This window comes from Bubalus kerabau, chromosome 7 (genome assembly GCF_029407905.1).
Source record: "Bubalus kerabau isolate K-KA32 ecotype Philippines breed swamp buffalo chromosome 7, PCC_UOA_SB_1v2, whole genome shotgun sequence".
NCBI classification, from domain to species: Eukaryota; Metazoa; Chordata; class Mammalia; order Artiodactyla; family Bovidae; genus Bubalus; species Bubalus kerabau.
In genome coordinates, this window is record NC_073630.1 from 39,248,149 (window position 1) to 39,274,646 (window position 26,498).

At 39.3% G+C, this 26,498-nt stretch overlaps 1 protein-coding gene across 1 annotated transcript in view; it reads left to right on the plus strand.

The window, feature by feature from the left end:
- LOC129657658 (bifunctional heparan sulfate N-deacetylase/N-sulfotransferase 3) overlaps nt 1-26,498 on the plus strand; it is a 189,921-nt gene that overhangs the window by 116,747 nt on the left and 46,676 nt on the right. The window contains exon 6 of the mRNA XM_055588036.1: nt 460-588. Coding sequence (XP_055444011.1) covers nt 460-588 — 129 coding nt within the window. The remainder of the gene's footprint in view (nt 1-459; nt 589-26,498) is intronic.

Genomic DNA, 26,498 nt, shown 5'->3' on the forward strand with positions numbered 1-26,498 from the left:
GAAGTAATGACTTGGAGATTTAAAATAGATAAGTGGCTAAAATAATTCAAAGTCTGTCTTAGTTTTCACATATTTCTTCCACTGTCTTCAGTATTCCTCCCATAGTGATCTCATCCCCACTTTCCAGATTATGAAGGAATTGGGGGATGAAGGATCTCAGAGATAAAGAATCCACCTGCAATGCAGGAGACTCGGGTTCGATCCCCGGGTTGGGAAGATCCCCTGGAGAAAGAATGGCAACCCATTTCGGTATTCTTGCCTGGGAAATCCCACGGACAAAGGAGCCTGGCAGGCTATAGTCCATGGGGTCACAAGAGTTGGACATGACTTGGCCACTAAACCACCACAGTAAAGAGTTGAATAATGACACCAACTTTATCTTCCATGAGGGAAGAAGCTATGTCAGCATATTAATTGGTTGAAGGGAACTTTTTCCTTACTTGTTCGTTCTTCCTTCAGGTTCTTCCAAGACAAACCTGTGGGCTTTTCACTCACACGATTTTCTATAAAGAATATCCAGGAGGTCCTAAAGAGCTGGACAAGAGTATTCAGGGAGGTGAACTTTTCTTCACTGTGGTCCTCAACCCAGTAAGTACTTTGAGCTTTTCTCCAAATAGATAATGAAAAGTGACAAAACAGATGAAAAACAGGCCAGGGTTTTGGTAGTTATCAGCCAAATCAATATGAAGTTTCAGTTATAAAACAGTAATTAATAACTAAATGGAACCACATTTAGTAATGGGGGCAAACTAATTCTTCAAGTTGTAATGAGATGAGGAACTTACAGAAGAACCAAGGAAGGGCGCTAGCAAGCCCTTCTCTGCATTGGAAAGTGATGAAAATTCAGATATTCTTGCTTTTATGCAGAATAAAATTTTCACCTATGAAACTCTTCTGTTCCTACTGGGACCAGTTTTTCATTTAGGTGACTATACCTCTATTTTTATCTTACTTAAAGTAAAAGTAGAAGTGAAATGGGAGAGGAATTAGGTAAGCAAATATGGTCATTGCTGAAACACTCATGTTAGATCTTGTTTTGCTCTGTCTCAGGCCAGGGCAGAGCAGCCTGTTCTTTGGGCTACTACTATTGTTTCTCCTTTACTTCTTAATAGCAAGGTGCCAGCTCCCAAAGGAACCATTTGTATTTATTTCTGTTTGAGGCAAGTGTCATCAAGTTTATGAGAAATAACTAATGGAAGTAAGGTGTATAAGGAAAAGAAGGGATTTTTATTTCCCTTCTGAAAATCACTGATATAAAATATAAAGCTGTACTTATTTATTGTAAATTTGTCCCTAATGTCAGCAATATTCAAGATTTTTTAAAAAATGTAATTCTCCAAATGAGAAAAAAAATTCTAAGAACCCTCTCTTAACCTTAATTTTACCAGTCTTGCAATCAAAATTGCAGATATTTTTCATTGTCTACTAGTATTCAATAGCTATCTATTTCTCAGCTCCTAGAAAATGAGATAGAAGTAAGTAAGCATAACTCATCTTTGGGCAAAATCAACACATATATCCCCAAATCACTATAGTCTGAATTTCTATGGCATTTGGCCTTTTGGAAGTTTATTAACCTTTCTACTGGCCAAAATATAAATAATTCTGATTTATATATCATAAATAACCTGGTTCTCTATCTTCTTTACAAATAGAAGTCTCTTTGGAATCATATCATATGGTTTTCTTCTTTTTTTCCCTCAATTCAACCCAAAGAGTTAAACCAATGCCTGATTGTGAACTGAAAACTCAGTTAAAATATTCTTAATATGGTAACATTATCACCATAATTTTAAGACTCCTTAATCTACAATCTGTAAAATTCTAATGTTTTCTGTTTCCTTTCATCAAAGAGCAGTAGGACTGTGAACAGGTAATCATTTATTTGATTTTTTTAAACAACAGTTGCTTTGGCACTTAAGAAATTCTTAGTAGTATTGTAATTTCAGAACTTTCTAAACCAAATTAGTTGTATTTAACATAGAAGAATTCAAAACTAGATCATTCATGACCAACTGTTGTTGTTCAGTTGTTGTTGTTCAGTTGCTAGGTCATGTCTAACTCTCTGTGACCCCATGAACTGCAGCATGCCAGGTTTTCCTGTCTTTCACTATCTCCCAGAGTTTGCTCAAACTCATGTCCATTGAGTTGGTGATGCCATCCAACCATCTCATCCTCTGTCACCCCCTTCTCCTCTTGCCCTCAATCTTTCCCAGTATCAGGGTCTTTTCCAGTGAGTCAGCTCTTCACAGGTGGTCAAAGTATTGGAGCTTCAGCTTCAGCACCAGTCCTTCCAATGAATATTCAGGGTTGATTTCCTTGAGGATTGATTGGTTGGATCTCCTTGCAGTCCAAGGGACTCTCAAGAGTCTTCTCCAGCACCACAATTCGAAAGCATCAGTTCTCCAGTACTCAGTCTTCTTTATGATCCAACGCTCACATCCACATGGAATGTGGAAAAACCATAGCTTTGACTATATGGACCTTTGTCAGCAACATGATGTCTCCACTTTTTAATACACTGTCTAGATTTGTCATAGCTTTTCTTCCAAGGAGAACTGTCTTTAATTTCATGGCTTCAGTCACTGTCCACAGTGATTTTGGAGTCTAGGAAAATAAAATCTGTCACTGTTTCCACTTTTCTCCCATCAACTTGCCATGAAATGATGGGACCAGATGCCATATCTTCATTTTTTGAATGTTAAGCTTTAAGCCAGGTTTTTCACTCTCCCCTTTCACCCTCATCAAGAGGCTCTTAAGTTCCTCTTTGCTTTCTGCCATTAGGGTGGTATCATCTGCAAATCTGAGGTTGCTGATATTTCTCCTAGCGATCTTCATTCCAGCTTGGGATTCATCCAGCCCAACATTTCACCTGATGTACTCTGTAAATAGGCAGGGTGATAAGATACAGCCTTGATGTACTCCTTTCCCAATTTGGAACCAGTCCATTATTCCATGTCCGGTTCTAGCTGTTGCTTCTTGACCTGAATACAGGTTCCTAAGGAGGCAGGTAAGGTGGTATTCCCATCTCTTTAAGAATTTTCCACAGTTTCTTGTGATCCACACAGTCTAAGGCTTTACTCAATGAGGCAGAAGTATATATATTTTTTTAATTCCCTTGCTTTTTCTATAATCCAACCAATGTTGGCAATTTGATTTCTGGTTCCTCTGCCTTTTCTAAATCTGGAAGTTCTCAGTTCATATACTGTTGAAGCCTAACTTGAAGGATATTGAGCATTACCTTGCTAGCATGTGAAATTAGCACAACTGTAGAGTAGTTTGAACATTCTCTAGCATTTCCTTTGGGATTGAAATGAAAACTAACCTTTTCCAGTCCTATGGCCACTGCTGAGTTTTCCAAATTTGCTAGCATATTGACAGCAGTACTTTAACAGCATCATATTTTAGGATTTTTAAATAGCTCAGCTGGAATTCCATCACCTCCACTAGCTTTGTTCATAATAAGGCTTCCTAAGGCCTGCTAGGCTTCACCCTCCAGGATGTCTGGCTCTAGTGAGTGACCACACCATGGCGGTTATCTGGGTCATTAAGACCTTTTTCATACAGTTCTTCTGTGTATTCTTGCAACTTCTTAATCTCTTCTACTTCTGTTAGGTCCATACCATTTCTGTCCTTTATTGTGCCCATCTTTGTATGAAATGTTCCCTTGGTATCTCCAATTTCCTTGAAGAGATCCCGAGTCTTTCCCATTTTATTGTTTCCTCTATTTCTTTGCATTGGTCATGTCCAATATATTTACAAATATTTATTTTTTACTAATTAAAAACCATATTATTATCTTAACTGAAAAAAATCTCATAGCAAAGCTTATGTTAACCTTGAATACTAATTTGGACTAAACTAACTGAACAAACCCTTCAAATGTTTAGCAAAGTTTGCTACTTTTCAGGCCTTTATCAGTAACCTTTGGCAAATTTGTCTTGCTGAGGAGATTCACAGGGAATAAACGGGAGGAAAAAAACTTCCCAAAACTTGTTTTTTCTGATTCAGAAAACCTTCAGTAGACAATTACTTTCAGATAAATCCTGGGACTCAAAATAAATGACAGACCTTGTTAGATACCAAAATATATTCAAGGAATCCAAATTAACTTCATCTGGCACTCAAACTCCAATTTTTGGAAGCAACTGTAGTTCCCTAGAGACTTGCCGTTAAGAAGCGCGCTTCTAGACTCAGCCCACGTCTTAGCCAAGGAAAGACTACTATCATTAGTTAGCAAGGGCTGCCTGGCAGAACGGAGTGAGGAGTGTTTCCCACGGCCTGTTTCCCATGAATTCTCCATCCCGAAATAAAATGTCTGGATAAAGTTTGTGTTAAAATTAAGAAAGGTCCTACTGTATAACACATGGAACTCTGCTCAGTGTTATATGGCAGCCTGGATATGGAAGGGGAGTCTGGGGGAGAAGGATACATGTATATGTATTGCTGAATCCCTTTGCTGTTCACCTGAAACTATCACAACATTGTCAACTGGCTATGCCCCAAAACAAAATACAGAGTTTTTTTAAAAAAGAAAAGAAGATGAAAGGTCCAGGTACAAGTAGGCATGCTAGTAATTTAGCACATGACACTTTTTAAGGACTGAATGAGAATGAGAAATTCTGATAGAATCAAGTAGTTATTAGCTACAGGAAAGAAAAAAATTATACCAGATTTGAAAGATAGTAATTATGAGCTTCAGTGATACTCCAGACCTTGATAAGAAGTAGTATTTCATATGTGAATGAATTATATTTAATGTCCAACAATGGGGTAGGGGTACTACAAGAGCAAATTGTGTTCCCCCCACAGTGGAATACATTCAGCCATTAAGAAATACATTGTATAATAATTTTTAATGATACAGAAAATATTTCTATTTAATGAAAAAAATAAGTTATTAGAAAACTAGATGTGAGCATGCAACTAAACTAGAATGAATTCAGCAGAATGTTAACAATGGTTGCCCTAGATCATAAGAGTAAAGATGATTTTTGCTCATTTGCCTAATTTTTATAGGTCTACATTGAACATGTATACTCTTAAAACCAGCACACACACATAAAATGTTACGTTAAAGACAACAATCATAAAGAATTATGTAACACTAACAGTGAAGGATATAAAATGTAATTATTTATTTAGTGATATATCAGAGGGAAAATTAGTATTCACTCATTGCAGTTGTTCCCTATGTGTCCCATGTCACCTAACACCTGCCTTGCTGCAGTTATTTGTATACATATATAGCACCTTTTCTCCTATATGAGGGGACATTCTTGCAGAATGATCTATGTGTCTTTCATTTTTGTGCTTCCCATGGTATCTGGATTAATGTTTTAAATCTAGTAAGAGGTCATTAAATGTTTTCTAAATGATTAACTAAACACAAAAATAGCTATGTTTTAGGACCATCGCTTGACTTAGGGGCATATCCAAATGTGAGTTACAATAAGCCTGGTTTTAATATAACTACATTCTAGCAGATTCTCTGCTTTCAAGAGAAAGAAATTCAGGATCCAGGAAATTTTTATGGGGCCCTAAATGTTTGGCAGGTTTTTACAAGTGATGATGAATTAGCCTGACGTGGAACAATGGATAATTAAAGCTGGAAAGAACCACAAAATTCCTCTACTTGATCACCCAATTTTAGACTCAAGACCACGCCTGTGTTTTTCTGAAGAGAACCTCAGCCTTCGTGACTCTGGGTTCGGTGCTTCCAGCACTGCAGCACACTGCTTCTGCGCTCCTGGGTAAACTGGCCTTGATGTGATGCACGTCACCTCTGAATAGGACTCAGTTACCTGGTACCAGGAAAATGTGCAAATGGCTTAAAATTTCTGGCCATTGTCTAGAAAAAGCAACCCATTTTTTGAGTGAAACACAAAAAATAAGTGCTTTTGAAAAAAAGCTATAATAAACAGCTATAGCTAAGGAAAAATATCAGATGTACTTTTAAAGAACTATGAATAATAAACTATATATTTTTGTCTTAAAACAATAAATCTTATTAATATTACATGTAACAAAACATTTAAAACAATTTTTGTTCTATTAAATTTAGACTTTTAAATTTGCAAAGCCAAGAGACACTTTATTTCATTTGTTTCCTACTTTCCATTATTAGCCCTATTTTTCTATCAGTGTTCTTCATGACTAACTGGTATTATATAATTACTTGCCACTGTGAAATTAAGAATAATCCAAGAAAGCATGATCAAATCTTTTTGATTCTACAGTTAAGAAAAATAGGAATATTGTAAATTCTCAACTCATTGAAATGGATATTTTTAAGAAATTAGATATTAAAGAAATGAATATTGTGTTATTCTTTGTTTAATTCTTTCATAGTTTCACATAACTTATAAACAAACAAAAAATCTTTAACTTGGAAAAAATTAAGCCTGGCTCCTACACACCTTTATGGTTTCTTTTTTCAATAATCTCATATATCCACCTTTCACGCCACGCATACAGAAGAATTTGTAGTTCCCTATACAGGACCTGTTATCTCATTCTGTGCCTTCAAGTGCCTCTACCTCAGCTAGCATACCTTCCAGAAAATCTGAGCTTATTTATCATCTTTTTATAGAAAAATTCCCCCAACTCTCCAGTTTCTCTTGAACATGCCATAACCATAACATAACTTGCCCCCAATACTGTAATCAATTATCTTTCTCATCCAATAGTTTGTGCATTCCTTAATAGAAAGCATCATCATGTTTTATTCCATTTTTTAATCGATATATTGCAAAATTTTGTTGCATAGTAGACTCAATAAATGACAATGGATTAACATACATGCATATATGTATACTGTCTTTGAATCTGAAGAAAAATCTAGGTGCCTTGGAAATACCCACAGAATTACTCACAGAATTCATTTGACTTAAGAGTTTGCATTACTGTGCTTTCATTTCTCCCAACATGCCATTCAGGGATATCCTTTTGAAAGTCATTAACATTATGAAAGGGCTTCCCTTGTGGATCAGCTGGTAAAGAATCTGCCTGCAATGCAGGAGACATGGGTTCAATCCCTGGGTTGGGAAGAACCCCTGGAGAAGGGAAAGGCTACCCACTCCAGTATTCTGGCCTAGAGAATTATATACAGTCCATGGGGTTGTATATAATGCTCAAACTACCACACAAGTACACTCATCTCACACGCTAGCAAAGTAATGCTCAAAATTCCCCAAGCCAGGCTTCAGCAATACGTGAACCATGAACTTCCAGATGTTCAAACTGGTTTTAGAAAAGGCTTAGGAACCAGAGATCAAATTGCCAACATCCACTGGATCATCAAAAAAGCAAGAGAGTTCCAGAAAAACATCTATTTCTGCTTTATTGGCTATGCCAAAGCCTTTGACTGTGTGGATCACAATAAACTATGGAAAATTCTGAAAGAGATGGGAATACCAGACCACCTGACCTGCCTCTTGAGAAATCTGTGTGCAGATCAGGAAGCAACAGTTAGAACTGGACATGGAACAACAGACAGGTTCCATATAGGGAAAGGAGTATGTCAAGGCTGTATTTTTGTCACTGTGCTTATTTAACTGATATACAGAGTACATCATGAGAAATACTGGGATGGATGAAGCACAAGCTGGAATCAAGATTGCTGGAAGAATATCAATAACATCAGATATGCAGACGACACCACCCTTATGGCAGAAAGTGAAGAGGAACTAAAGAACCTCTTAATGAAAGTGCAAGAGGAGAGTGAAAAAGTTGGCTTAAAGCTCAACACTCAGAAAACTAAGATCATGGCATCCCGTCCCATCACTTCATGGCAAATAGATGGAGAAAGAGTGGAAACAGTGTCAGACTTTATTTTCTTGGGCTCCCAAATCACTGCAGATGGTGACTACAGCCATGAAATAAAAAGATGCTTACTCCTTGGAAGAAAACTTATGACCAATCTAGACAGCATATTAAAAACAGAGACATTAGTTTGCCAACAAAGATCTGTCTAGTCAAGGCTGTTGTTTTTCCAGTGGTCATGTATGGATGTGAGAGCTGGACTATAAAGAAATCTGAGCGCCAAAGAATTGATGCTTTTGAATTGTGGTGCTGGAGAAGACTCTCGAGAGTCCCTTGGACTGCAAGGAGATCCAACCAGTCCATCCTAAAGGAAATCAGTCCTGAATATTCATTGTAAGGACTGATACTGAAGCTGAAACTCCAATACTTTGGCCACCTGATGTGAAGAACTGATTCATTTGAAGACTGTGATGCTAGGAAAGATTGAAGGCAGGAGGAGAAGGAGACAAGAGAGGATGAGATGGTTGGATGGCATCACCGACTCAATGGACATGAGTCTGAGTAAACTCCGGGAGCTGGTGATGGACAGGCTGATGGACAGTTGGTGATGCAGCCTGGCGTGCTGCAGTCCATGGGGGTCACAAAGAATCAGACACAGCTGAGCGACTGAACTGAACTGAACTTTATGAAAAGATCGTCAGTTGCATGCACAGGAAGAAAAATCCAAGGTTAAAGATACTGAGATACCACTTCTTATTGACTATATTGTCAAAAATTCAAAAGACTGATAAAATATTCTGTTAACAAGGCTGTGGGAAAACATATACTCTCATACATCATAGTGGTGCAGAGTGGTGCAACCTCTAAGGACAGAATGTGAAATGTTACAGCCACTATGGAAAACAGAATGGAGTTTCCTGAAAAAATTAAAAATAGGACTACCATATGTAGGACTACCATATGGTCAGTCCAGTCTGGAGAAGGGCATGGCAACTCGCTCCAGTATTCTTGCCTGGAGAATCCCATGGACAGAGGAGCCTGGTGGGCTACAGTCCATAGGGTCACAAAGAGTCAGACATGACTGGAACGACTTAGCACACATATGATCCAGCAATCTTACTTTTGGATATTTGTCCAGAAGAATTGAAAATGAGATTTTAAAGAGATACTGGCTGTTGAATGTTCGCTGCAGCATTATTTGCAATAGACAAGAAATGTCCTTTGACAGATGAATGAATAAAGAAAATATGGTATATATGCACAGTGGAATATTATTCAGCCTTAAAAAGGAAGAAAATCCTATCATAGGCTACAACATGAATGAAACTTGAGGACAAATACAGCATAAATCCATTTCTTGAGGTGTCTGAAGTAGTCAGAGTCATAGAAACCAAGTGGAATGGTGGCTGCCAGGGGCTAGAGGGAGAAGAAGATGGAGAGTTGCTCTTCAGTGGGTATAGAGTTCTAGCTATGCAAGATGAGAAGTTCTAGACATCTGCTGTACAACCCTGTGTACATACTATACTGTACATTAAATAATTTGCTAAAAGGGTAGATTTCATGTGTTTTTACCACAATTTTTCTAAAAGTGAAAGAACTTTAAAAGATACCTTTTTATCTTTCTGACAGTACATTTTTTTAAGGGGCAGTTGGATTTTTTAGTCTCTTTGTACCTCCCAGAATTTGTCCCAGCTGTGATTTTTTTTAGTATTTATTTTTATGTATTTATTTGGCTGTGACACATCTTCATGGTGGCATGTGGCATATCTAGTTTGAGCATGCAGACTCTTAGTTGCAGCCTGTAGGATCCTGATCCCCAGTGAGGGACTGAACTCACACCCCCTGAATGGGAAGCATGGAGTCCCAGCCACTGGACCACCAGAGAAATCCCTTGACAGTACATTTTAACCATGAATTTAATCATGTAAAAACAATCTCACAAGTCCAAAATCTGGTATATTCTATAAAACAAATGTCCTGGAGTTTTCAAAAAAATATGTTTGAAAAAAATTAAAGAAGAGGGATCATTCTAGTTTAAAAGAAACTAAAAGATAAAATCTGTGCTGTGCTTAGTCTCTCAGTCATGTCTGACTCTTTGCAACCCCATGGACTATAGCCTGCCAGGCTCCTCTGTCCATGGGGATTTTCTAGGCAAGAATACTGGAGTGGGTTGCCATGCCCTTCTCCAGGGGATCTTCCCAACCCAGGGATCAAACCCAGGTCTCCTGCATTGCAGGCGGATTCTTTACCATCTGAGGAAGCCCAAAAGACATAAGAACCTTATACAATTTCTAAATCTTAAGCCTTCATTCAATCCTGAATTTTTAAAAAATATATATCTGTAAAAGTCATTTTTCTAGTTAATACTTCTGGGTAACAAAGTGTCCCCAAAACACAATGGCTTAAAAAGAAAACAGTAATTATTATGTCATGACTCATGGTTTCTAACGGTCAGAATTCAGGGAGGGCTGCACATGGTGAAGATTCTGGTCTCCAGTGTTTCTTGAGGCTGCAGTCAGATGGTGACTAGAGCTGAAAACTTTGCGGCTGGAACAGCTGCTAGCTGGCAGGGCATCTCCTCACTGGAGGCTCTTTTCTTATTGTTTGTTTGTTTTTAATTAATTTCTTTATTTTAATTGGACGATAATTATTTTACAGTATCATGATGGCTTCTGCCATACATCACCATGAACTGGCCATAGGTATACATGTGCCCCCCGTCCTGAACCCAGCCTCCCACCTCTCTCTCCCCACTCCCCTCTAGGCTGTCCCAGAGCACCGGCTTTGGGTGCCCTCTTTCATGCATCAAGCTTGAACTCATGCTGGTTACCTGTTTCACGTATGATAATGTGTATGTTTGATGCTATTCTCTCCAATCATCCCACCCTCTCCTTTGTGACATCTCCCTCAGGCTTCTAGGGGCTTCCTCACAGCAAAAAGCCCTCAGGCACTCACACAGAGCTCATCACGTGTCAGGATGACCAAGGCAGAAGCAGAACTGCCTGGGGTTCAGAAGTCACAGCAGCATGTCTGCTCACACGCTGCTTGCCTGCATTCAGATGGAGGAGAATTTGATTCCACCTCTCCACGAGGGAGTGACAGAATTTTAGAAGAGAGAGAAACTGGTGGGGTGGGGCACATCTTTGGAAAATATGATTTATCACAGACAACTATGGAACAAATAGAGCAATTTAAATAGGAACTGGACAATAGATGATATTGAATTAATTATGTCTTCTTAGACATTGAAGAAGGCAATGGCACCCCACTCCAGTACTCTTGCCTGGAAAATCCCATGGGCAGAGGAGCCTAGTAGGCTGCAGTCCATGGGGTTGCGAAGAGTCGGACACGACTGAGCGACTTCACTTTCACTTTTCACTTTCATGCATTGGAGAAGGAAATGGCAACCCACTCCAGTGTTCTTGCCTGGAGAATTCCAGGGATGGGGGGAGCCTGGTGGGCTGCCGTCTATGGGATCGCACAGAGTCAGACACGACTGAAGCGACTTAGCAGCAGCAGCAGACATGATTATATTTGATTTTATAGTGTTCTTAGATGATGCATGCTAAGGATTTAGTGGCAGTGTTTTACTATCTGCAACTTATTTTCAAGTGATTTAGCAAAATAACAGGTACATTTAAGGGAGAAACAAAGAAAATACCAAGCAAATGGAGTGAAATGTAAGCAGCTGGAGAATAGGTAAAGAATATACAGATGTTCGTTGTCCTAATTTTTTGCTTTTCTATAGGTTTATAACATGGTCCTCCGAGTGGGGAATAATGTAAGTCAGGTCATATTATGTCTCTGCTCACGTCTTCCAGACCTCCTTCTTCAGTGTAGAAGCTTGACTCCTTACCGTGACCTACAGGACCCCGTGGGAACTGAACCCTTACCTCCCTGATATTATCTCCAGGCAGAGGGAGCAGCAAGTACAAAAACCCCATAAGTGTGCTTTGTGTGTTTTAGGAACAGCGGGTAGTTTACAATATTCTATTTTAATTGCTGCCTCTCAAGCATCTTCTCCATAAACCCCTATGTACCACATCTCAGAGAGCTTCTGCTGCTGCTGCTGCTAAGTCGCTTCAGTCATGTCCGACTCTGTGCGACCCCATAGATGGCAGCCCACCAGGCTCTCCCATCCCTGGGATTCTCCAGGCAAGGACATTTAGTGTGATGTAAAGCCTCGGTTCCCTGCCTACTCACTCTTTTCTTGGTTGTAGGAACTTCTGCTCTAGAAGAACTCAGTCAAAGCCAGATCAATTCTCACTGTACCCCAAAATGCCTGAGAATTCTGTTTAGGAAAGGAAAATCAGAGCTAGCCAAGATAATGTAAGAAAGTTCTGTTCAAATTAGAATTTCACCTATTTGATATTCCCTGCAGGATGCTCGGTTCTGTTTCAATCTGACCTCCAAGACATATTGTATTGTATTATAACTGAGGTTCAGGGTGTCTCAGCGTTCCCTGTAGTAACCAGTAGGATCTTAATAAGGTTTCACTTTGCGGGGTTTAATGCACGGCCTTTCTCCGCGGCTGCCTTCCACTAACGCTCAGTGTTCTATTGGACCTCGCTTGCCTGAGGGCCCAGATAGTTGTGCTGCCTGCTACAGGCCTCAGTGATGTCCTGTCTTGGATGGAGGCCCCCATGGAAGCCACATTGTCATTGCATATATTTGCTCCTGAGGTTTTGGTCTTGGGTCTCAGCAGAATTGTGGTTCTTTCTGAAGGTCATATGATACTGTCTTCAGGGCAGGTATCAGTCCCACAGATAATTGGGCCTTTTGATTTCCAAGATGAGGAGGTTGGCCACATCTTTCCTTCCAAACCAGTGAACCCTGTGATCAGTACGGCTTGTGGATAAACTCAGTGTGTCAGGAACTCAGCAAGGTAATAACAACAACACAGGTCTCTCTTATTAGAAGTTAGATATTTAATAGATATTAGAAGTCAGGGTTCAAAAGTGTTACCAGGCCATCTGAGCGCTCACTGCATTGGCATCAGTAAAGTGAGCAAACCCAGGTGAGATTGCTATCCTGGGTGAAAAATGCTAAGACTCATCTAGAGAAAACAAGACAGGGAAATGCCAGGGAGGCTTGGCTAGGTGTCCTCCGTACTAAAATTATAATTCTGAAATTGCCATTTTCCAGTTTGGCAAAAGCCTTTAAAAGAAATCTTCCTATCCTTTAACACACTAATTCCATTCCTAGGAATCTATTCTAGATTTTTTTTAAAGTGCTAATTGTAATAAGAAAAGACAATGGAAATAAATGATGTCCGACTGAAAGGAAATGCTTACATAGTGTCCACTTAGGCTATTATGCAGGTTTAAACATTTGTGTGTACAAATAATTTGGCAATAATATGAGAAGTTAAGATATGTATATTTATGTTAGTTGCTCAGTCATGTCAGATTCTGCAACCCATGCACACGTCAGCCTCCTCTGTCCATGGAATTCTCCAGGCAAGAATACTGGAGTGGATTGCCATTCCCTTTTCCAGGGTATCTTCCCAACCCAGGGATCGAACCTGCATTGCAGGCAGATTCTTTACCTCCTGAGCCACCAGGGAAACCCTATATTATGTATAACTAGGATTCAAAATTATATATAAGGTATCAGAATCTTGCTTAAAAAAAACTACAGATAAAAGTACTGAAAAGAAATGGATATTTGGATGTTGAAATTGGGGACTTTTTTCTTTCTGCTTTTCTGTATTTTATAATTTTTCTTTTAATGAGTTTCCATTATCTTTTTTTAACAGATAAAGCACTGACTTTTAAAGTACTAACACAGGAGTTTCTATTAACAAAAAATGATCAAGTCAGTTCAACTATGAATTACCATTTATAGAAATTATTTAAGTCACGGTATTATATTAGGGGATTTGGTTCAACAATACTTTTTGAGCATCTAAAGTCTCTTTTTCTTCAAATTTTAAAATATTAACACCTTGTAAAATTCCATAGGATAAGTGGTGAAACACTAATATTTCTGTAATTCTGCTTTTTCCCTGACACAACTGTATGGACTGCAACAAGAACAAGGTGATAAGCCAGAAGGGCCCCTGAACAGGAGAGAAAGAGACAAAGGGAACCTGTTGATACCTTGTGCCAGGCCATGGGCACCATGCTTGTTGTGAAAGTGAAAGTGTTAGTCACTCAGTCCTGTCCGACTCTTTGCGAGCTCATGGACTGTAGCCTGCCAGGTGTCGCTGTCCATGGAATTGTCCAGGCAAGAATACCAGAGTGGATTGCCAGGCTCTTCTGGAGGGGATCTTCCTGACCTAGGAATCAGACCTGTGTCTCCTGCCTCGTAGATGGATTCTTTACCATCTGAACCACCAGGGAAGTCCACACTTGTCATAAGGGACTCTATTTCATTCTAGCAGCAATTCCATGAGGCTTTGTGTATATTAACTTATTCAGTTCTCAACAGCAATTCTATGAGGCACATCATAGATGAGGAAACTGGGGCTCAAAGAAATTCCCTAATTTGACCAAAGAGAAACAGTAAGAGAAAAGTTTTCATTCTTTCTCTGTCATTGTGCTTTCTTGATAGACTATACCTGGCCCACATTCAGAACCTTGAAGAGCCTCATTTTTAAACAGAATTAAGCCACACTGCTTTTCATACTATTCATGGGGTTCTCAAGGCAAGCATACTGAAGTGGTTTGCCATTCCCTTCTCCAGTGGACCACATTCTGTCAGATCTGTCCTCCATGACCCGCCCATCTTGGGTTGCCCCACGGGCATGGCTCAATTTCATTGAGTTAGACAAGGCTGTGGTTGGAAGGAATGATGCTAAAGCTGAAACTCCAGTACTTTGGCCACCTCATGCGAAGAGTTGACTCATTGGAAAAGACTCGGATGCTGGGAGGGATTGGGGGCAAGAGGAGAAGGGGACGACAGAGGATAAGATGGCTGGATGGCATCACTGACTTGATGGACATGAGTCTGAGTGAACTCCGGGAGTTGGTGATGGACAGGGAGGCCTGGCGTGCTGCGATTCATGGGGTCGCAAAGAGTCAGACATGACTGAGCGACTGATCTGATCTGAAGCCACACTGCTTAATCTGGTTTCTCATCCTAAGGGACATATTATGCACAAACATGAGAGAAACAGTGATAGAGCAATGGGAGTGGGAAATAAAAGCTGAGAAGGAAAGTAGGAACTCACAGCCCCCCCACGCAAACAAAAACAAAAACACCTAATAAAAAGCACCCAAGAACTCAAAAAGCATAGCTATGCAGTAGAATAGAACGGTTTTCTGACAAAACATACGAGTCTATGCAAAGCTGAGATAATTGGTATATTTAATATTTTATTTTTCATATATTCTGTAATACAGGAGGAACGTAGTACCTGAAAGCTATTCTGCACAAAGATCATCCTAACTCCTCCCCAAGGGCTCTGAATGGATGAGGTGTTTGTTTTGTTTTTGTTATACTTAAGAATCTAGTAGAAGACTTACAAACATGAGGTGATTACTAAACTGAGGCCCCTCAGAATATGCAATATCCAAATTCAGAGCTTGTTTTTTGTCTAAGTAAAAGCCAAGAATAGACTTAACAGCTACTTAGTTATTGATATGCCTTGAAATATTCTGCTAGAACAATGTAGAAGTAGAATTGAAACATCAACCAAAGCTTTGTGTGTTACTGTGGTTTCAGTTGAACACCGCACTTTGTATCCACACAGTTTCTGTGGTTTAACTTTAGGCTGTTCTCTGTGGTTTTCCCATAGAACAGGAATGCGTCAGCAGCACAGCTCCGCTTCCTGTGTAGGCTGGAAACTGTTAACTGCGACGTTTGGAGATCGTCTCCGAGAGTTCTCTGCCATATGTTAAACTAAACTCGATATGAAAAATCATATCAGTTTCTAGTTTCCCAGAGCATTAAAGAGGTAAAAAAAAGAGCTCAAGCTTTATAAATATAAAAAGCATCTGTCTGCACAGGAAATTCTACTCTGTTATTTTGCAAATGATCCCTACTTATATTTACAAGAGAAATCAGATCTGATGAAGCATATAGGAAGTAACGCACCATTTTGTTCAGAATTTTTAAATATATATTCATAACTCGGAATGGCTGGCTGGACTGTGAACTAACCAGCATCGAACAGAGCTCTCAGCAGCACTGCCCAGCATGCTCTTAAGCATTTATGTTTCCAAGTGAAAGGAGATGGAATATTTTGATAGTGTGCTACTAACTTAAACATTTCTATCAGATGTCATTTTTGTTTAAATGCTCCCACCACTCTTCCCAATTCAGGAAGAGCATTCACAAAATGTTTGGCACAATTTTTGTTCTAATTTTTTACTTCTCCTTGACTCTCTGAGCCTTGAAAGAATTCTCTTCATAGTCACCCAACCAGTTGCAGATATCCTTGAGTTCATCTTCAGTAACCTTCTTGAGAAATCCCTTTCTGTGACTTCCTCTCCACTTGCCTCCACATTGTCACCTCTGGTTTCGTCATTTCTTATGCTCTGACCCACCATTCCCTCATAAGACTGACAGCTGAAACCTGTAACTAGAACCCTGGCCATTCTACAGAGAACTTCACATTGCCCTTATAATACTCCATATCTTACCAGCAGTCCTTTCTGGGTATATATGGCTCTACACCCACTGACTCACTTCATCAATTCAGTCTCCAACATTTAGGCTTGATTTCAGATTGTTTTCTTGCCTCACAGAAAGTATTCAAAGACGTCCACCAAAATATTGGTGCCTTCCTGCCTCTTTTTTAATCTAAAAGCCTATCCATGTCAGTTTTACCAGCTAAACTCTATTTAACCATGAAACCATAAACATTTTCTTCCATTTTTTTCCCTATCTTTATCTTGCCTCTTTTGACTCATTGTTCATTCTTTTACTAACTTAAGGCTCCTCTTGCTCTAGGTACCATTTATTTCCCTTCTTTTTTCCAATATCATTTGTTGTTAATTATTACTCATCCATCACCAAGTTTTGCCCACTTTTACTACTTTCTCTTGTTTATAAGTTGCTGTCTCTTCTGCTAAGCTTTCACTTGCAGTTCCATAAATCAGCAGTCCCCAGCCTTTTTGGCATCAGGGGCCATTTTTGTGGCAGACAGTTTTTCCACAGACCATGATGGGGGGCGGGCGGTGTTTGGTTTTGGTTTCGCTCACCTTTTGCTATGCAGCCCAGTTCCTAACTGTCCACAGACCAGTGCTGGTCCATGGCCCGATGGTTAGGGCCCCTGCCCTAAATAATACTGAAAAAATATATTAATCTCTCAGTGTAGTCCTGATGCTCTAGTCTGAAGATGAAAAAATAGCACCACTTCCTCCACAAGAGTCAGAAGGAGGGCACTCATGGTACATCAATAATTTTTATTAAAGAAAATTTCTAATTTTCTAACTCCCCCAACCATTTCACTATTTGTCTCTTTCATATCCTATTCTATGTCCACCTGAAAAGAATGTACTGTAATTCAATTCAATTCTGATGTTAACTGCTTGTATTAGCATCAGACTCCACAGGTTTAAGGGCCTGGTTCCCAAGAAAACTGCCTTTACCTCAGATGCCAGCCCCAAGTGGCTGAGGGATCCGCCAGGTCTCCTGGTTACAAATTCAGGCTTTCCCCCATCCCCTCAGGTTGCACAAGTTGCTAGAATGGCCCACAGACCTCAGGAAAGCACTGCCATTATGATTCCAGTCTTATTATACAGGATACACAGAGCACAGGGCCTGGGGAAGAACACAGCGCTTCTCTGCCACTCATGGTGAGGCCAGGCCACGTCAGTGTGTTCACCAGCCGAGAGGCACCACTGGCCTTCAGCGTCCAGGGTTTTCATTGGGATTCCATTACATTGACATGTTTGATTAAATCACTGGCCACATGCAAACTTAATTTCCAGCCCTCTCTTTCCTCCTTTCCTTCAGAGAAGCTCAGTTTGATATCATGTAGGTTAAAGCTCCAACCCTCTAATTACATGATTGCTCTTTCTGGCCTCAGTTCAGTTCAGTTCAGTTGCTCAGTCGTGTCCAACTCTTTGCGACCCCATGAATCGCAGCACACCAGGCCTTCCTGTCCATCACTAACTCCTGGAGTTTACCCAAACTCATGTGCATCGAGTCGGTGATGCCATCCAGCCATCGCATCCTCTGTCATCCCCTGCTCCTCCTACCCTCAATCCCTCCCAGCATCAGGGTCTTTTCCAATGAGTCAACTCTTCGCATGAGGTGGCCAAAGTATTGGAGTTTCAGCCTCAGCATCAGTCCTTCCAATAAACACCCAGGACTGGTCTCCTTTAGGATGGACTGGTTGGATCTCCTTGCAGTAGCCTATCCCTATTCTGAGGCATTAGCATAAGCTATGTAGGGCCCACTGTGAGTCACCTCAAAAGCATAAACTGTTAGGACTCTCCATGAATAACAAAGAACTTCTATCACTAGGGAAATTTTATGGGTTTAGAGTTTTCCTCCCAGGAACCAGGGACAAAGACCAATCAAATTCCTTAGTAACAACAATCAATCCTCAAGACGGTGAACGGTCAAAGATTTGTTACCACTTCCCATACAGACAAGTGGTCCAGGCCCTCACCCTGAAATTTAGGTTTCAGTGGCTTTTATCTTGGGCCCTCAGATGAAACTGAAACTAAAATAACTGCATTTTCACATCCTCTTAATTGTTCATTGGCTAAGCTGCCTGATGATACAAAAGTCAACAGATCTTGACTTCTGTGTTTGTCAGGCTGGGATAAAGGAATCTGGGCTGAGTTTGGAGACCCAGAAGCCTTGGCCCCAGTCTACGTGGATAGACTACAGAGGCTTTCACGCAAATGGGAGGTCCTACAGTTACCCAAGGTAGTCAGAGGGTGGCTAAGGCACCTCCTCACTCACAGAACCTCTGTCCTGGTTAGAGTTTTGCAGAGTTTTGCACCTCTCTCTCCCTCTTCTTTCCTAACGAAGCCCTCTCATAAAACTAGTTCTAAAGAGAATGCATGTGACACAAAACAGTTTAATGAATTGTTTTGTTACGCTTATTGAAAAAGAAAATGAAACCTTTAAAAAAAAGTATTCATCTTCTCTATAATGACTAATTTTACAAATTCCATGGTAAGCCAAGGCATACAGATATTTGGTAAAACATTATTCTAGATGTTTCTGGGAAGATATTTTTTAGATGGGATAACATTTAAGTTAATAGGTTGACTAAAACATATTACCCTTCATAATGTGGGTTGGTCTCATCTGATCACTAAAGGCCTGAACAGAAAAGACTGACCTCCCCAGAAGAAGAGGAAATTCTGGCATACCCAACTACTATATATATATATGAGTGTTAGGTCTCTTTAGTCATGTACGACTCTGTGCAACCCTATTGGACTGTAGCCCACCAGGCTTCTCTGTCCATGGGATTCTCCAGGCAAGAATACTGGATTAGGTTGCCATGCCCTCCTCATACACACACACACACACACACACACATACATATTTATACAATACACAAACATACACATATACATACATCCTGTTGGTTATATTTCTCTGGAAAATCCTAACTAACACACTCTTATTAATAATATTGTGTAATAATACAAAATATCAAGTGTCCATAACTGATCAGTATAAATGTGCTTTTATTCTACGTATACCAAAGAAATAAACTGTGGTCTGCATTCTCACCTGTACCCTCTGACCATAGAAGTTAAATGGTTACAGACCATCCCTGCTGCTGCTGCTGCTGCTGCTGCTAAGTTGCTTCAGTCGTGTCCAACTCTGTGCGACCCCATAGATGGCAGCCCACCAGGCTCCCCCGTCCCTGGGATTCTCCAGGCAAGAACACTGGAGTGGGTTGCCATTTCCTTCTCCAATGCATGAAAGTGAAAAGTGAAAGTGAAGTCGCTCAGTTGTGTCCGACTCTTAGCGACCCCATGGACTGCAGCCTACCAAGGTCCTCCGTCCCTGGGATTCTCCAGGCGAGAGTACTGGAGTGGGGTGCCATTGCCTTCTCCCTAGGCCTTTACATTTTCCATGAAGTACCTTGTTCTCTATCAATCTTTTTTCTTCATTCTTACTCAAATGGCTAATGAAATAAGCACAAATAAGTCAGACTTGTATACTTTACTTCAAGGACAGTAAATGTGAATCACCAAATTTCTGTCCAAAATATCCTGTTGGTTCCTTATGTTTCTTAAGAAGTAACAATGCTAAAGAAACAAATAATGTGAAATAGCCATTCAATTACATTTCTAAAGAACATTAAAATATAATTGAAATAGATGCATATGTTAAAGTATATTTGTAAATACCTGTTGAATTTCAAGGAATATTTTAGGTGTTTTATCATTTTTATCGAATATTCTATTTTACTTCATGTATGTATGCAGACTAAAACATTTGTAATAGTTTCTATTCATTGTTATTACTTATAAACAAGAAAAGCTTACTTTAATAGGAAATCAACTACCAACATTAGCATAATATGTAAGACTTGAAATGATAAATCCCTGTCAATTAAAGTCAATAAGTATGAGTAAATCAAAATGATAAATAATTGTATTATATTTATTATAAATTATATATTTTTATACCATATATAATATGTGTATGTAGATATATAGATCTATAGATACAAAAACTTTCTAAGATACTGTTGCTTCTTATTAACTGGTTTTTTAATACCATTTAGAATTTAAAAGCAGCAGATATGATAAGTTTGGAAGGCAAGGAAAGCTAGCTGAACTAATTTTTACATGAGTGTACTTGTTTATAGCAAGTTTATTCTGAAATTAGAGTTAACAAACCTAACAATTTTGAGCATTCACTCACTCTACACCTGTATGATTGCTTGGCCTCATATTAAAGTGGCTTTTAACTTCATTTTCTGTGAATTCCAAAACAGCTGTTAATTCTAGAAATACTTATTTTTTTATAGTTTCTTTTTAATTTAATAATAATAATGTTAATATTATTTTGCTTCTATTTTTTATGTGTCCAACATTTATCTAAAGTTGAGCAGCCTTACCTCCCAGTTTATAGTGATACCAGTTTGTGTATAAATAGGGAAGATTTTCACTGATGCAGATGAGCTTCAAGACATACAGACACTCAAAGAGAAAGCCAAAATCTCAAGAGTGTACACACACGCGCATGCATGCACACACACACACACCCCTACCCATTTATCCTCTGTTTACAGAATGATAGACCAACGATAGACAAGTGAGTTCAGTTTTCAGATAGAGTTAACTTATTCAGAGAGGTGAGTTCATCTTTCAGATAGAGTTCTTGTTCACATATCATTTTAAAAAACAGAATTGAAGTCTTGCTAGATACAGTAAACCTTTCCCTGCCTTCTAAATCAGACTGCTCTAGACATGATTTGCTTATCTCCTTGTTCTCTAATAAAACTGACATCCACAAAGCGCAGGTTGCTTTACATTGAATGGTTCCAGTCATTATACTAATGTTCATATATCAGCGTTTGGTAGGGGTTTTTTTCTTCATCTTCAGAAATGTAACTTAAGATATTAGCCATTTCTGGCTGCTCTTCTCTGCCAGATATGTCAGTGTAGTGCAGTGTGAGGGAGTCCAGGCTTCGCATCCAGATAGGCCTGAATTTAGATCCTGACTCAGCTGTCTCCTAGCTGTCTGGTTTGTCTGACTGTAAAATGGGGATCATAATATCCAGTTCCTTATGAGTGATGAAATTATATAAGAGCTGCCACATTGAGCATTCAGTGTATATGTGTTCCCTGCCACCACCCTCAACAACATTCACCCTGGAAACCTTGCACCAGGTTCCGCTTCTGACCTCTTCCTTTTTGTCATCCATGAACTAAGCATCTACACAATCAAAAAGGTTTGAATTATGTCTGAACCAAAAGTCAATGATAACAGTTGAAATATTCTGCTGCCTCTCAGAAGCTTCTGTCACGTCCTACTCTTTGCAACTCCATGGACCATAGTCCGCCTAGCTCCTCTGTCTATGGGATTCCCCAGGCAAGAGTACTGGAGTGGGTTGCCATGCCCTCTTCCAGGGGATCTTCCCAACCTAGGGATTGAACCCATGTCTCCTGCATCTCCTGCATTGTGGGCAGATTCTTTCCCATTGGGCCACCGGGAAAGGCCTTATTTACTCTAAGTGTACACTATTAGCAGAATAAAGAATGTAAGTCAAAGAACCAATCAGTTTTGACCTTTAAGTAAGTAATATTTGAGACTGTCCTTGAAAGGTGGATAGAATTTAGCCTGAAAGACACATAGGTAGAGAAGCATTCTTTACAGAGGACAGGGATATTAGCCCTAGAACACAAGCATTTGCAGAATAAGGAGTAATTCCATTTTCTCCTTAGAGAGTGTATGTGGGGGAAGATAAAACTCAAGAAGGAATATGGGCCTGCTTCATCACGGATTCTGAGTGCCAGGTAAAGGAGTTTAACTTAGTAGAAAATATGGAGTTATTATTATTTCCTAAGCAAAAGAGTTTTGCTTTAGGAAGATTTTTCTGGTGTGAGCATATGGGATATGGGCTTCCCTGGTGGCTCAGATAGTAAAGAATCTGCCTTCATTGCGGGAAACCTGGGTTCTGTCCCTGGGTCGGGAAGATCCCCTGGAGGAGAGCATGGCAGCCCACTCCAGTATTCTTGCCTGGAGAATTCCATGGACAGAGGAGCCTGGCAGGCTACAGCCCATGTGGTAGCAAAGAGCGGGACATGACTGAGCAACTAAACACAGCACAGCACATTTGGGATATAACAGAGCTGGGAGAAATAAAAGGGAGGAGATCATTCAGGAAGATATTAGAGTGGTTCAGGCAAAAGTAGCAAGGCCTCACTCTTACACATTGCTAGCAGGAGTGTAAATTAGTACAGTCTCTATGAAAGGCAACTTGGCAATATCTATCAGTATTACAAATGCACATATTATTTTCAGCAATTGCCCTTGCAAGAATTCATGCTTAGATATACTTGCAAAAAGGTGAACTGATGCACACACAAGATTATTCATAGTATCATAAAATCACAAGGACTTACTGGATAAATTGGAGCAATCCGTACAACAGAATTATAGCACATCTAGGCAATAAGAAAGAGGAAGTCCCTTTGTGCACACATGCTGAACAGTTTCCAAGATTTAAGCTTAAAAAACTCAAGACATAAAATAAAACCATGTGTTCAGTTTGCTTCCATTTGTGTTTTAAAAATAAAAAAGAAGAGGAGGAGTATATATACATACATGGTTTTGTATACATATAATATTTCTGGAAGAACACACAAACCAGTGATATTGGTGGCTTCTTTCGGGAGGGAGGTGGGAGAGGGGTTCAGGATGGGGAACACATGTACACCCATGGTGGATTCATGTCAATGTATGGCAAGACCAATACAATATTGTAAAGTAAAAAAATAAATAAATAAAAATTGAGTGGCTGAAGGACAGGAGGAAAAAGAGTTTTACTGTATACCTTCTCATGCCTTTAGAATTTTACATGAAGCAATATTACCTAACCAAAGTAAGTTTTAAAAGAAGTGAGGCCTAAAGTCAGAGGGGTAGCTATAAGGTTAGAGAGATAATCAGAAGTTGGTAGTGATGGATAAACTTTTATAAAGGAAGAATGTAGACATCCAAGAACAGAAATATGCCTAGTGTTAGTTTGCGTGTTTAAGCAAAGAAAGAAGAAATCATGCATCGCAGCCTGAACCTTTGGGAAATATAATTACCATCCCATCTTTACAAACGAAGCACCTGAATACCTGGAGGTTTACTGCTTCAACCAAACTAACACAAATGAGTGTCATAGTAGAGTTCTAAATAAAGCTCTAAATGGGAGCCATATTTATAAAAGTACAGAAAATTCCCTTCATGGTTGGAAAGGAAACCTGCCCTCCTCCCCTCTGCCCAGTTATCTACCAAATAAGGTAAATTATCTTATTCAGCATGCAGTATTCCCTAGACATTGGTGTTTAATGAAACTGTTTATTAAAACCCTTGAAGTTCTTTCAAAATTCTGATCTGTATGAGGTCTGTCTGATGATAATGATGATATCCAATCACATTGTTGACCTCAGTAGAAATTAGAATCTACATTTCAAACTTCATAACCTCATTAAATCTCCTGGTACCTCTTATGTGTAGTTCTGAGTAGCTGCTACTGTGTGAAAGGGTTGACAGTTTCAGAAAAGAAACATTTTAAAACTTCACTTCTTCTTAAACTTATTTACCTAATTCTTCAGATAATTCACTTTTAGAAACTATAACTCCTTATTACATAACAGTATTACTTACAGATTTTTACCTGTAAATAAGTTATTTTAGAGGACTTATAACTTACAGCAATAATAAGAAATAAATCAAATGTGGGGTTCCTACTACAGACTTTTTAAAATAGATACCTGGTTTATTTACAATCTTTTATGCCCTAGTCACCTTTTAGAAACCTCTAACATAGTATTAACACTACAGTTTAAAGACACCCTCCGAACTGCCAACATCTTTGGCAGTAGGAGCTGTGCTAACTCATAAGAGTTTGGATTCCTTTCTATTTCTTCTCCTTACCCATTTCTTTTAGTTAGCCCTTCTAGTTAGCTTAGTTTTAATTAAGTTTCATATAGCATCTTAGCTGATTCTTGGTATCTGGTTGGTCTCCCTCAAAGCCCTGAAAAGAACTAATTCACTTATGCTACATTGTGCTAAACTTTCTTAAAATACCTTTTTCTTTTTGTCAGAACCAAGCTATGGCCTGTGTAGGCCCAGTCCAGCCCTGGCATTTTTCCTCCCGTTGAAGGTATAGAGAGCCTTCGCAGGTAGCTCTGTGGTAAAGGATCTGCCTGCCAATGCAGGAGACCTGGGTTTAATCCCTGGGTTGGGAAGATCCCCTGCAGTAGGAACTGGCAACCCACTCCAGTATTCTTGCCTGGAAAATCTCCTGGACAGAGGAGCCTGGCAAGCTACAGCCCATGGGGTCGTAAAGAGCTGGACACATCTGAGCACTGCAGCAGCAGCAGTTTATTCTTTAGCATTGTTCTTTCTTATGCTCTGAGTCCTCACCCTCTACTTAAATTTCTGTGCAAAATGGAGACCCAAAATCTGTCAACATTTTACAAATCACTTTATTAGAGGGACTGCCTTAAATAAGTAAAAAGAAATTTTTTAATGACTTTGAATATTTAGAAACTTGGCAATTAGTTCCTAGCTTTTAAAAACTAGCTTTTCTGTACAAAATAAATATACTTATTTGATATGGATATTTTTGCCCCCAGGGTGAATTCAGCTTTATGAACAAATATAATTAATTGAAATCTCCTGATGATGAAGCTGATCTTTGTGATTACCTAGAAATAATTCATTCACATATGAGCCAAAATCAAATTTTCATGTAGGTACATTTACTTTGAAAACTTTTTAAAAATTCTGTCAGGTTTTTTCCATTGAAACACCTTAAGGGATGTTTAATTTCATCTCCTCTCTACGTCTTCATTATGCCATAGAAAACGAAGAAGCAAAACGTTTTCTGCCGGGGTGGGGGGGAGGAAAATTTCATTGCAAAACTGAGTATAACTCTTATACTACATTGCTGCTTAAATAAGGATTTCTCTTAATTAATCATTTTTAAATTTATGATAAGCTGTAACTATTCATTATCCTGTCACTTTGTAAGTCTAATAGAATGAGAACAGCTGTCCTTCTAGTTTCTGAATAAGTAAGAGTCTTTCAGAGTGATGCAGAGACAATATCAGAACAGCATGCCCAGGGTACACAACGCAGAATTCACTGAAAATTGGTGATAGAGAGCTGGAGACACTCGTGTGTGTCCAGCAGCTGAAGTAATGGCAGTACATTAAACCAATAGAATTACTACTTCTGGCACCTAACAGAAATGTTAATTGATCATCAATCATTAGCTTGTAATAAAAGGGTTGAACTTTCAGTTCTGAATGTATAGCCAGAAAAATTAAGTGAGAGACATTAATGTTATAAAAAAGAAAAATGTTCCAGGCTAAATTGCCTTAAATTACATTGACCTCATCACTGTACCTTTGAAACCTGTCCCTAATTGAGAGCAATTGATTTACCATTCCAGCTTTCCTGTAAAATCTATCAGATCCCAAATTCAAAATGTTAAGGGCCCTTTGCCAAATTATTCTGCAGCTGAGCTTTCCTTTGAGATTCTTAAATGATGACCAAGGCACAAGCCAGGTAGAAAAACAATACTCAATGAATTTAAGCCTCAAAAATGAGTGACATCTTTTTTCTCCCACTGGACAGGGTGATATGGTCAAGGAAAATAATTTTTAGCATAAAACAGCACAAAAATATGGAAGATACTAGCACCAAAGTGAGCTGTGCCTGGGACCACCATGATAAGACGATCAAGTTTCCGGAAATGAAGGAGAATTTGTGAGGAGGATTTCTGGAGAGACTTGTGCTGTGCAGTGAGCATGGCCCCACCACTTTCTGCCTGCGGGAGAGCAGAGGGTGAATGACCTGCTGCTCATCTCAGCTCTGCAGTGAGGGCCACTGAAACGATAGGAGAGCTTGCTATGACTTCCCTGCAGAAAACAGACATTTGGGGCTAGAGTCTGCCTCATGACTCATAAAACTAAACCATGAGAGAGATGTTGGCTACAATGGTCTGTTACATGTGGTTCTGGGTTGTTGCTACTGTCTGAAAGGGTTGACAGTTTCAGAAATGTAACATTTTAAAACTCCAGTTCTTAAGCTGATTTACCTAACTCCTCAAATAATTCACTTTTAGAAAATAT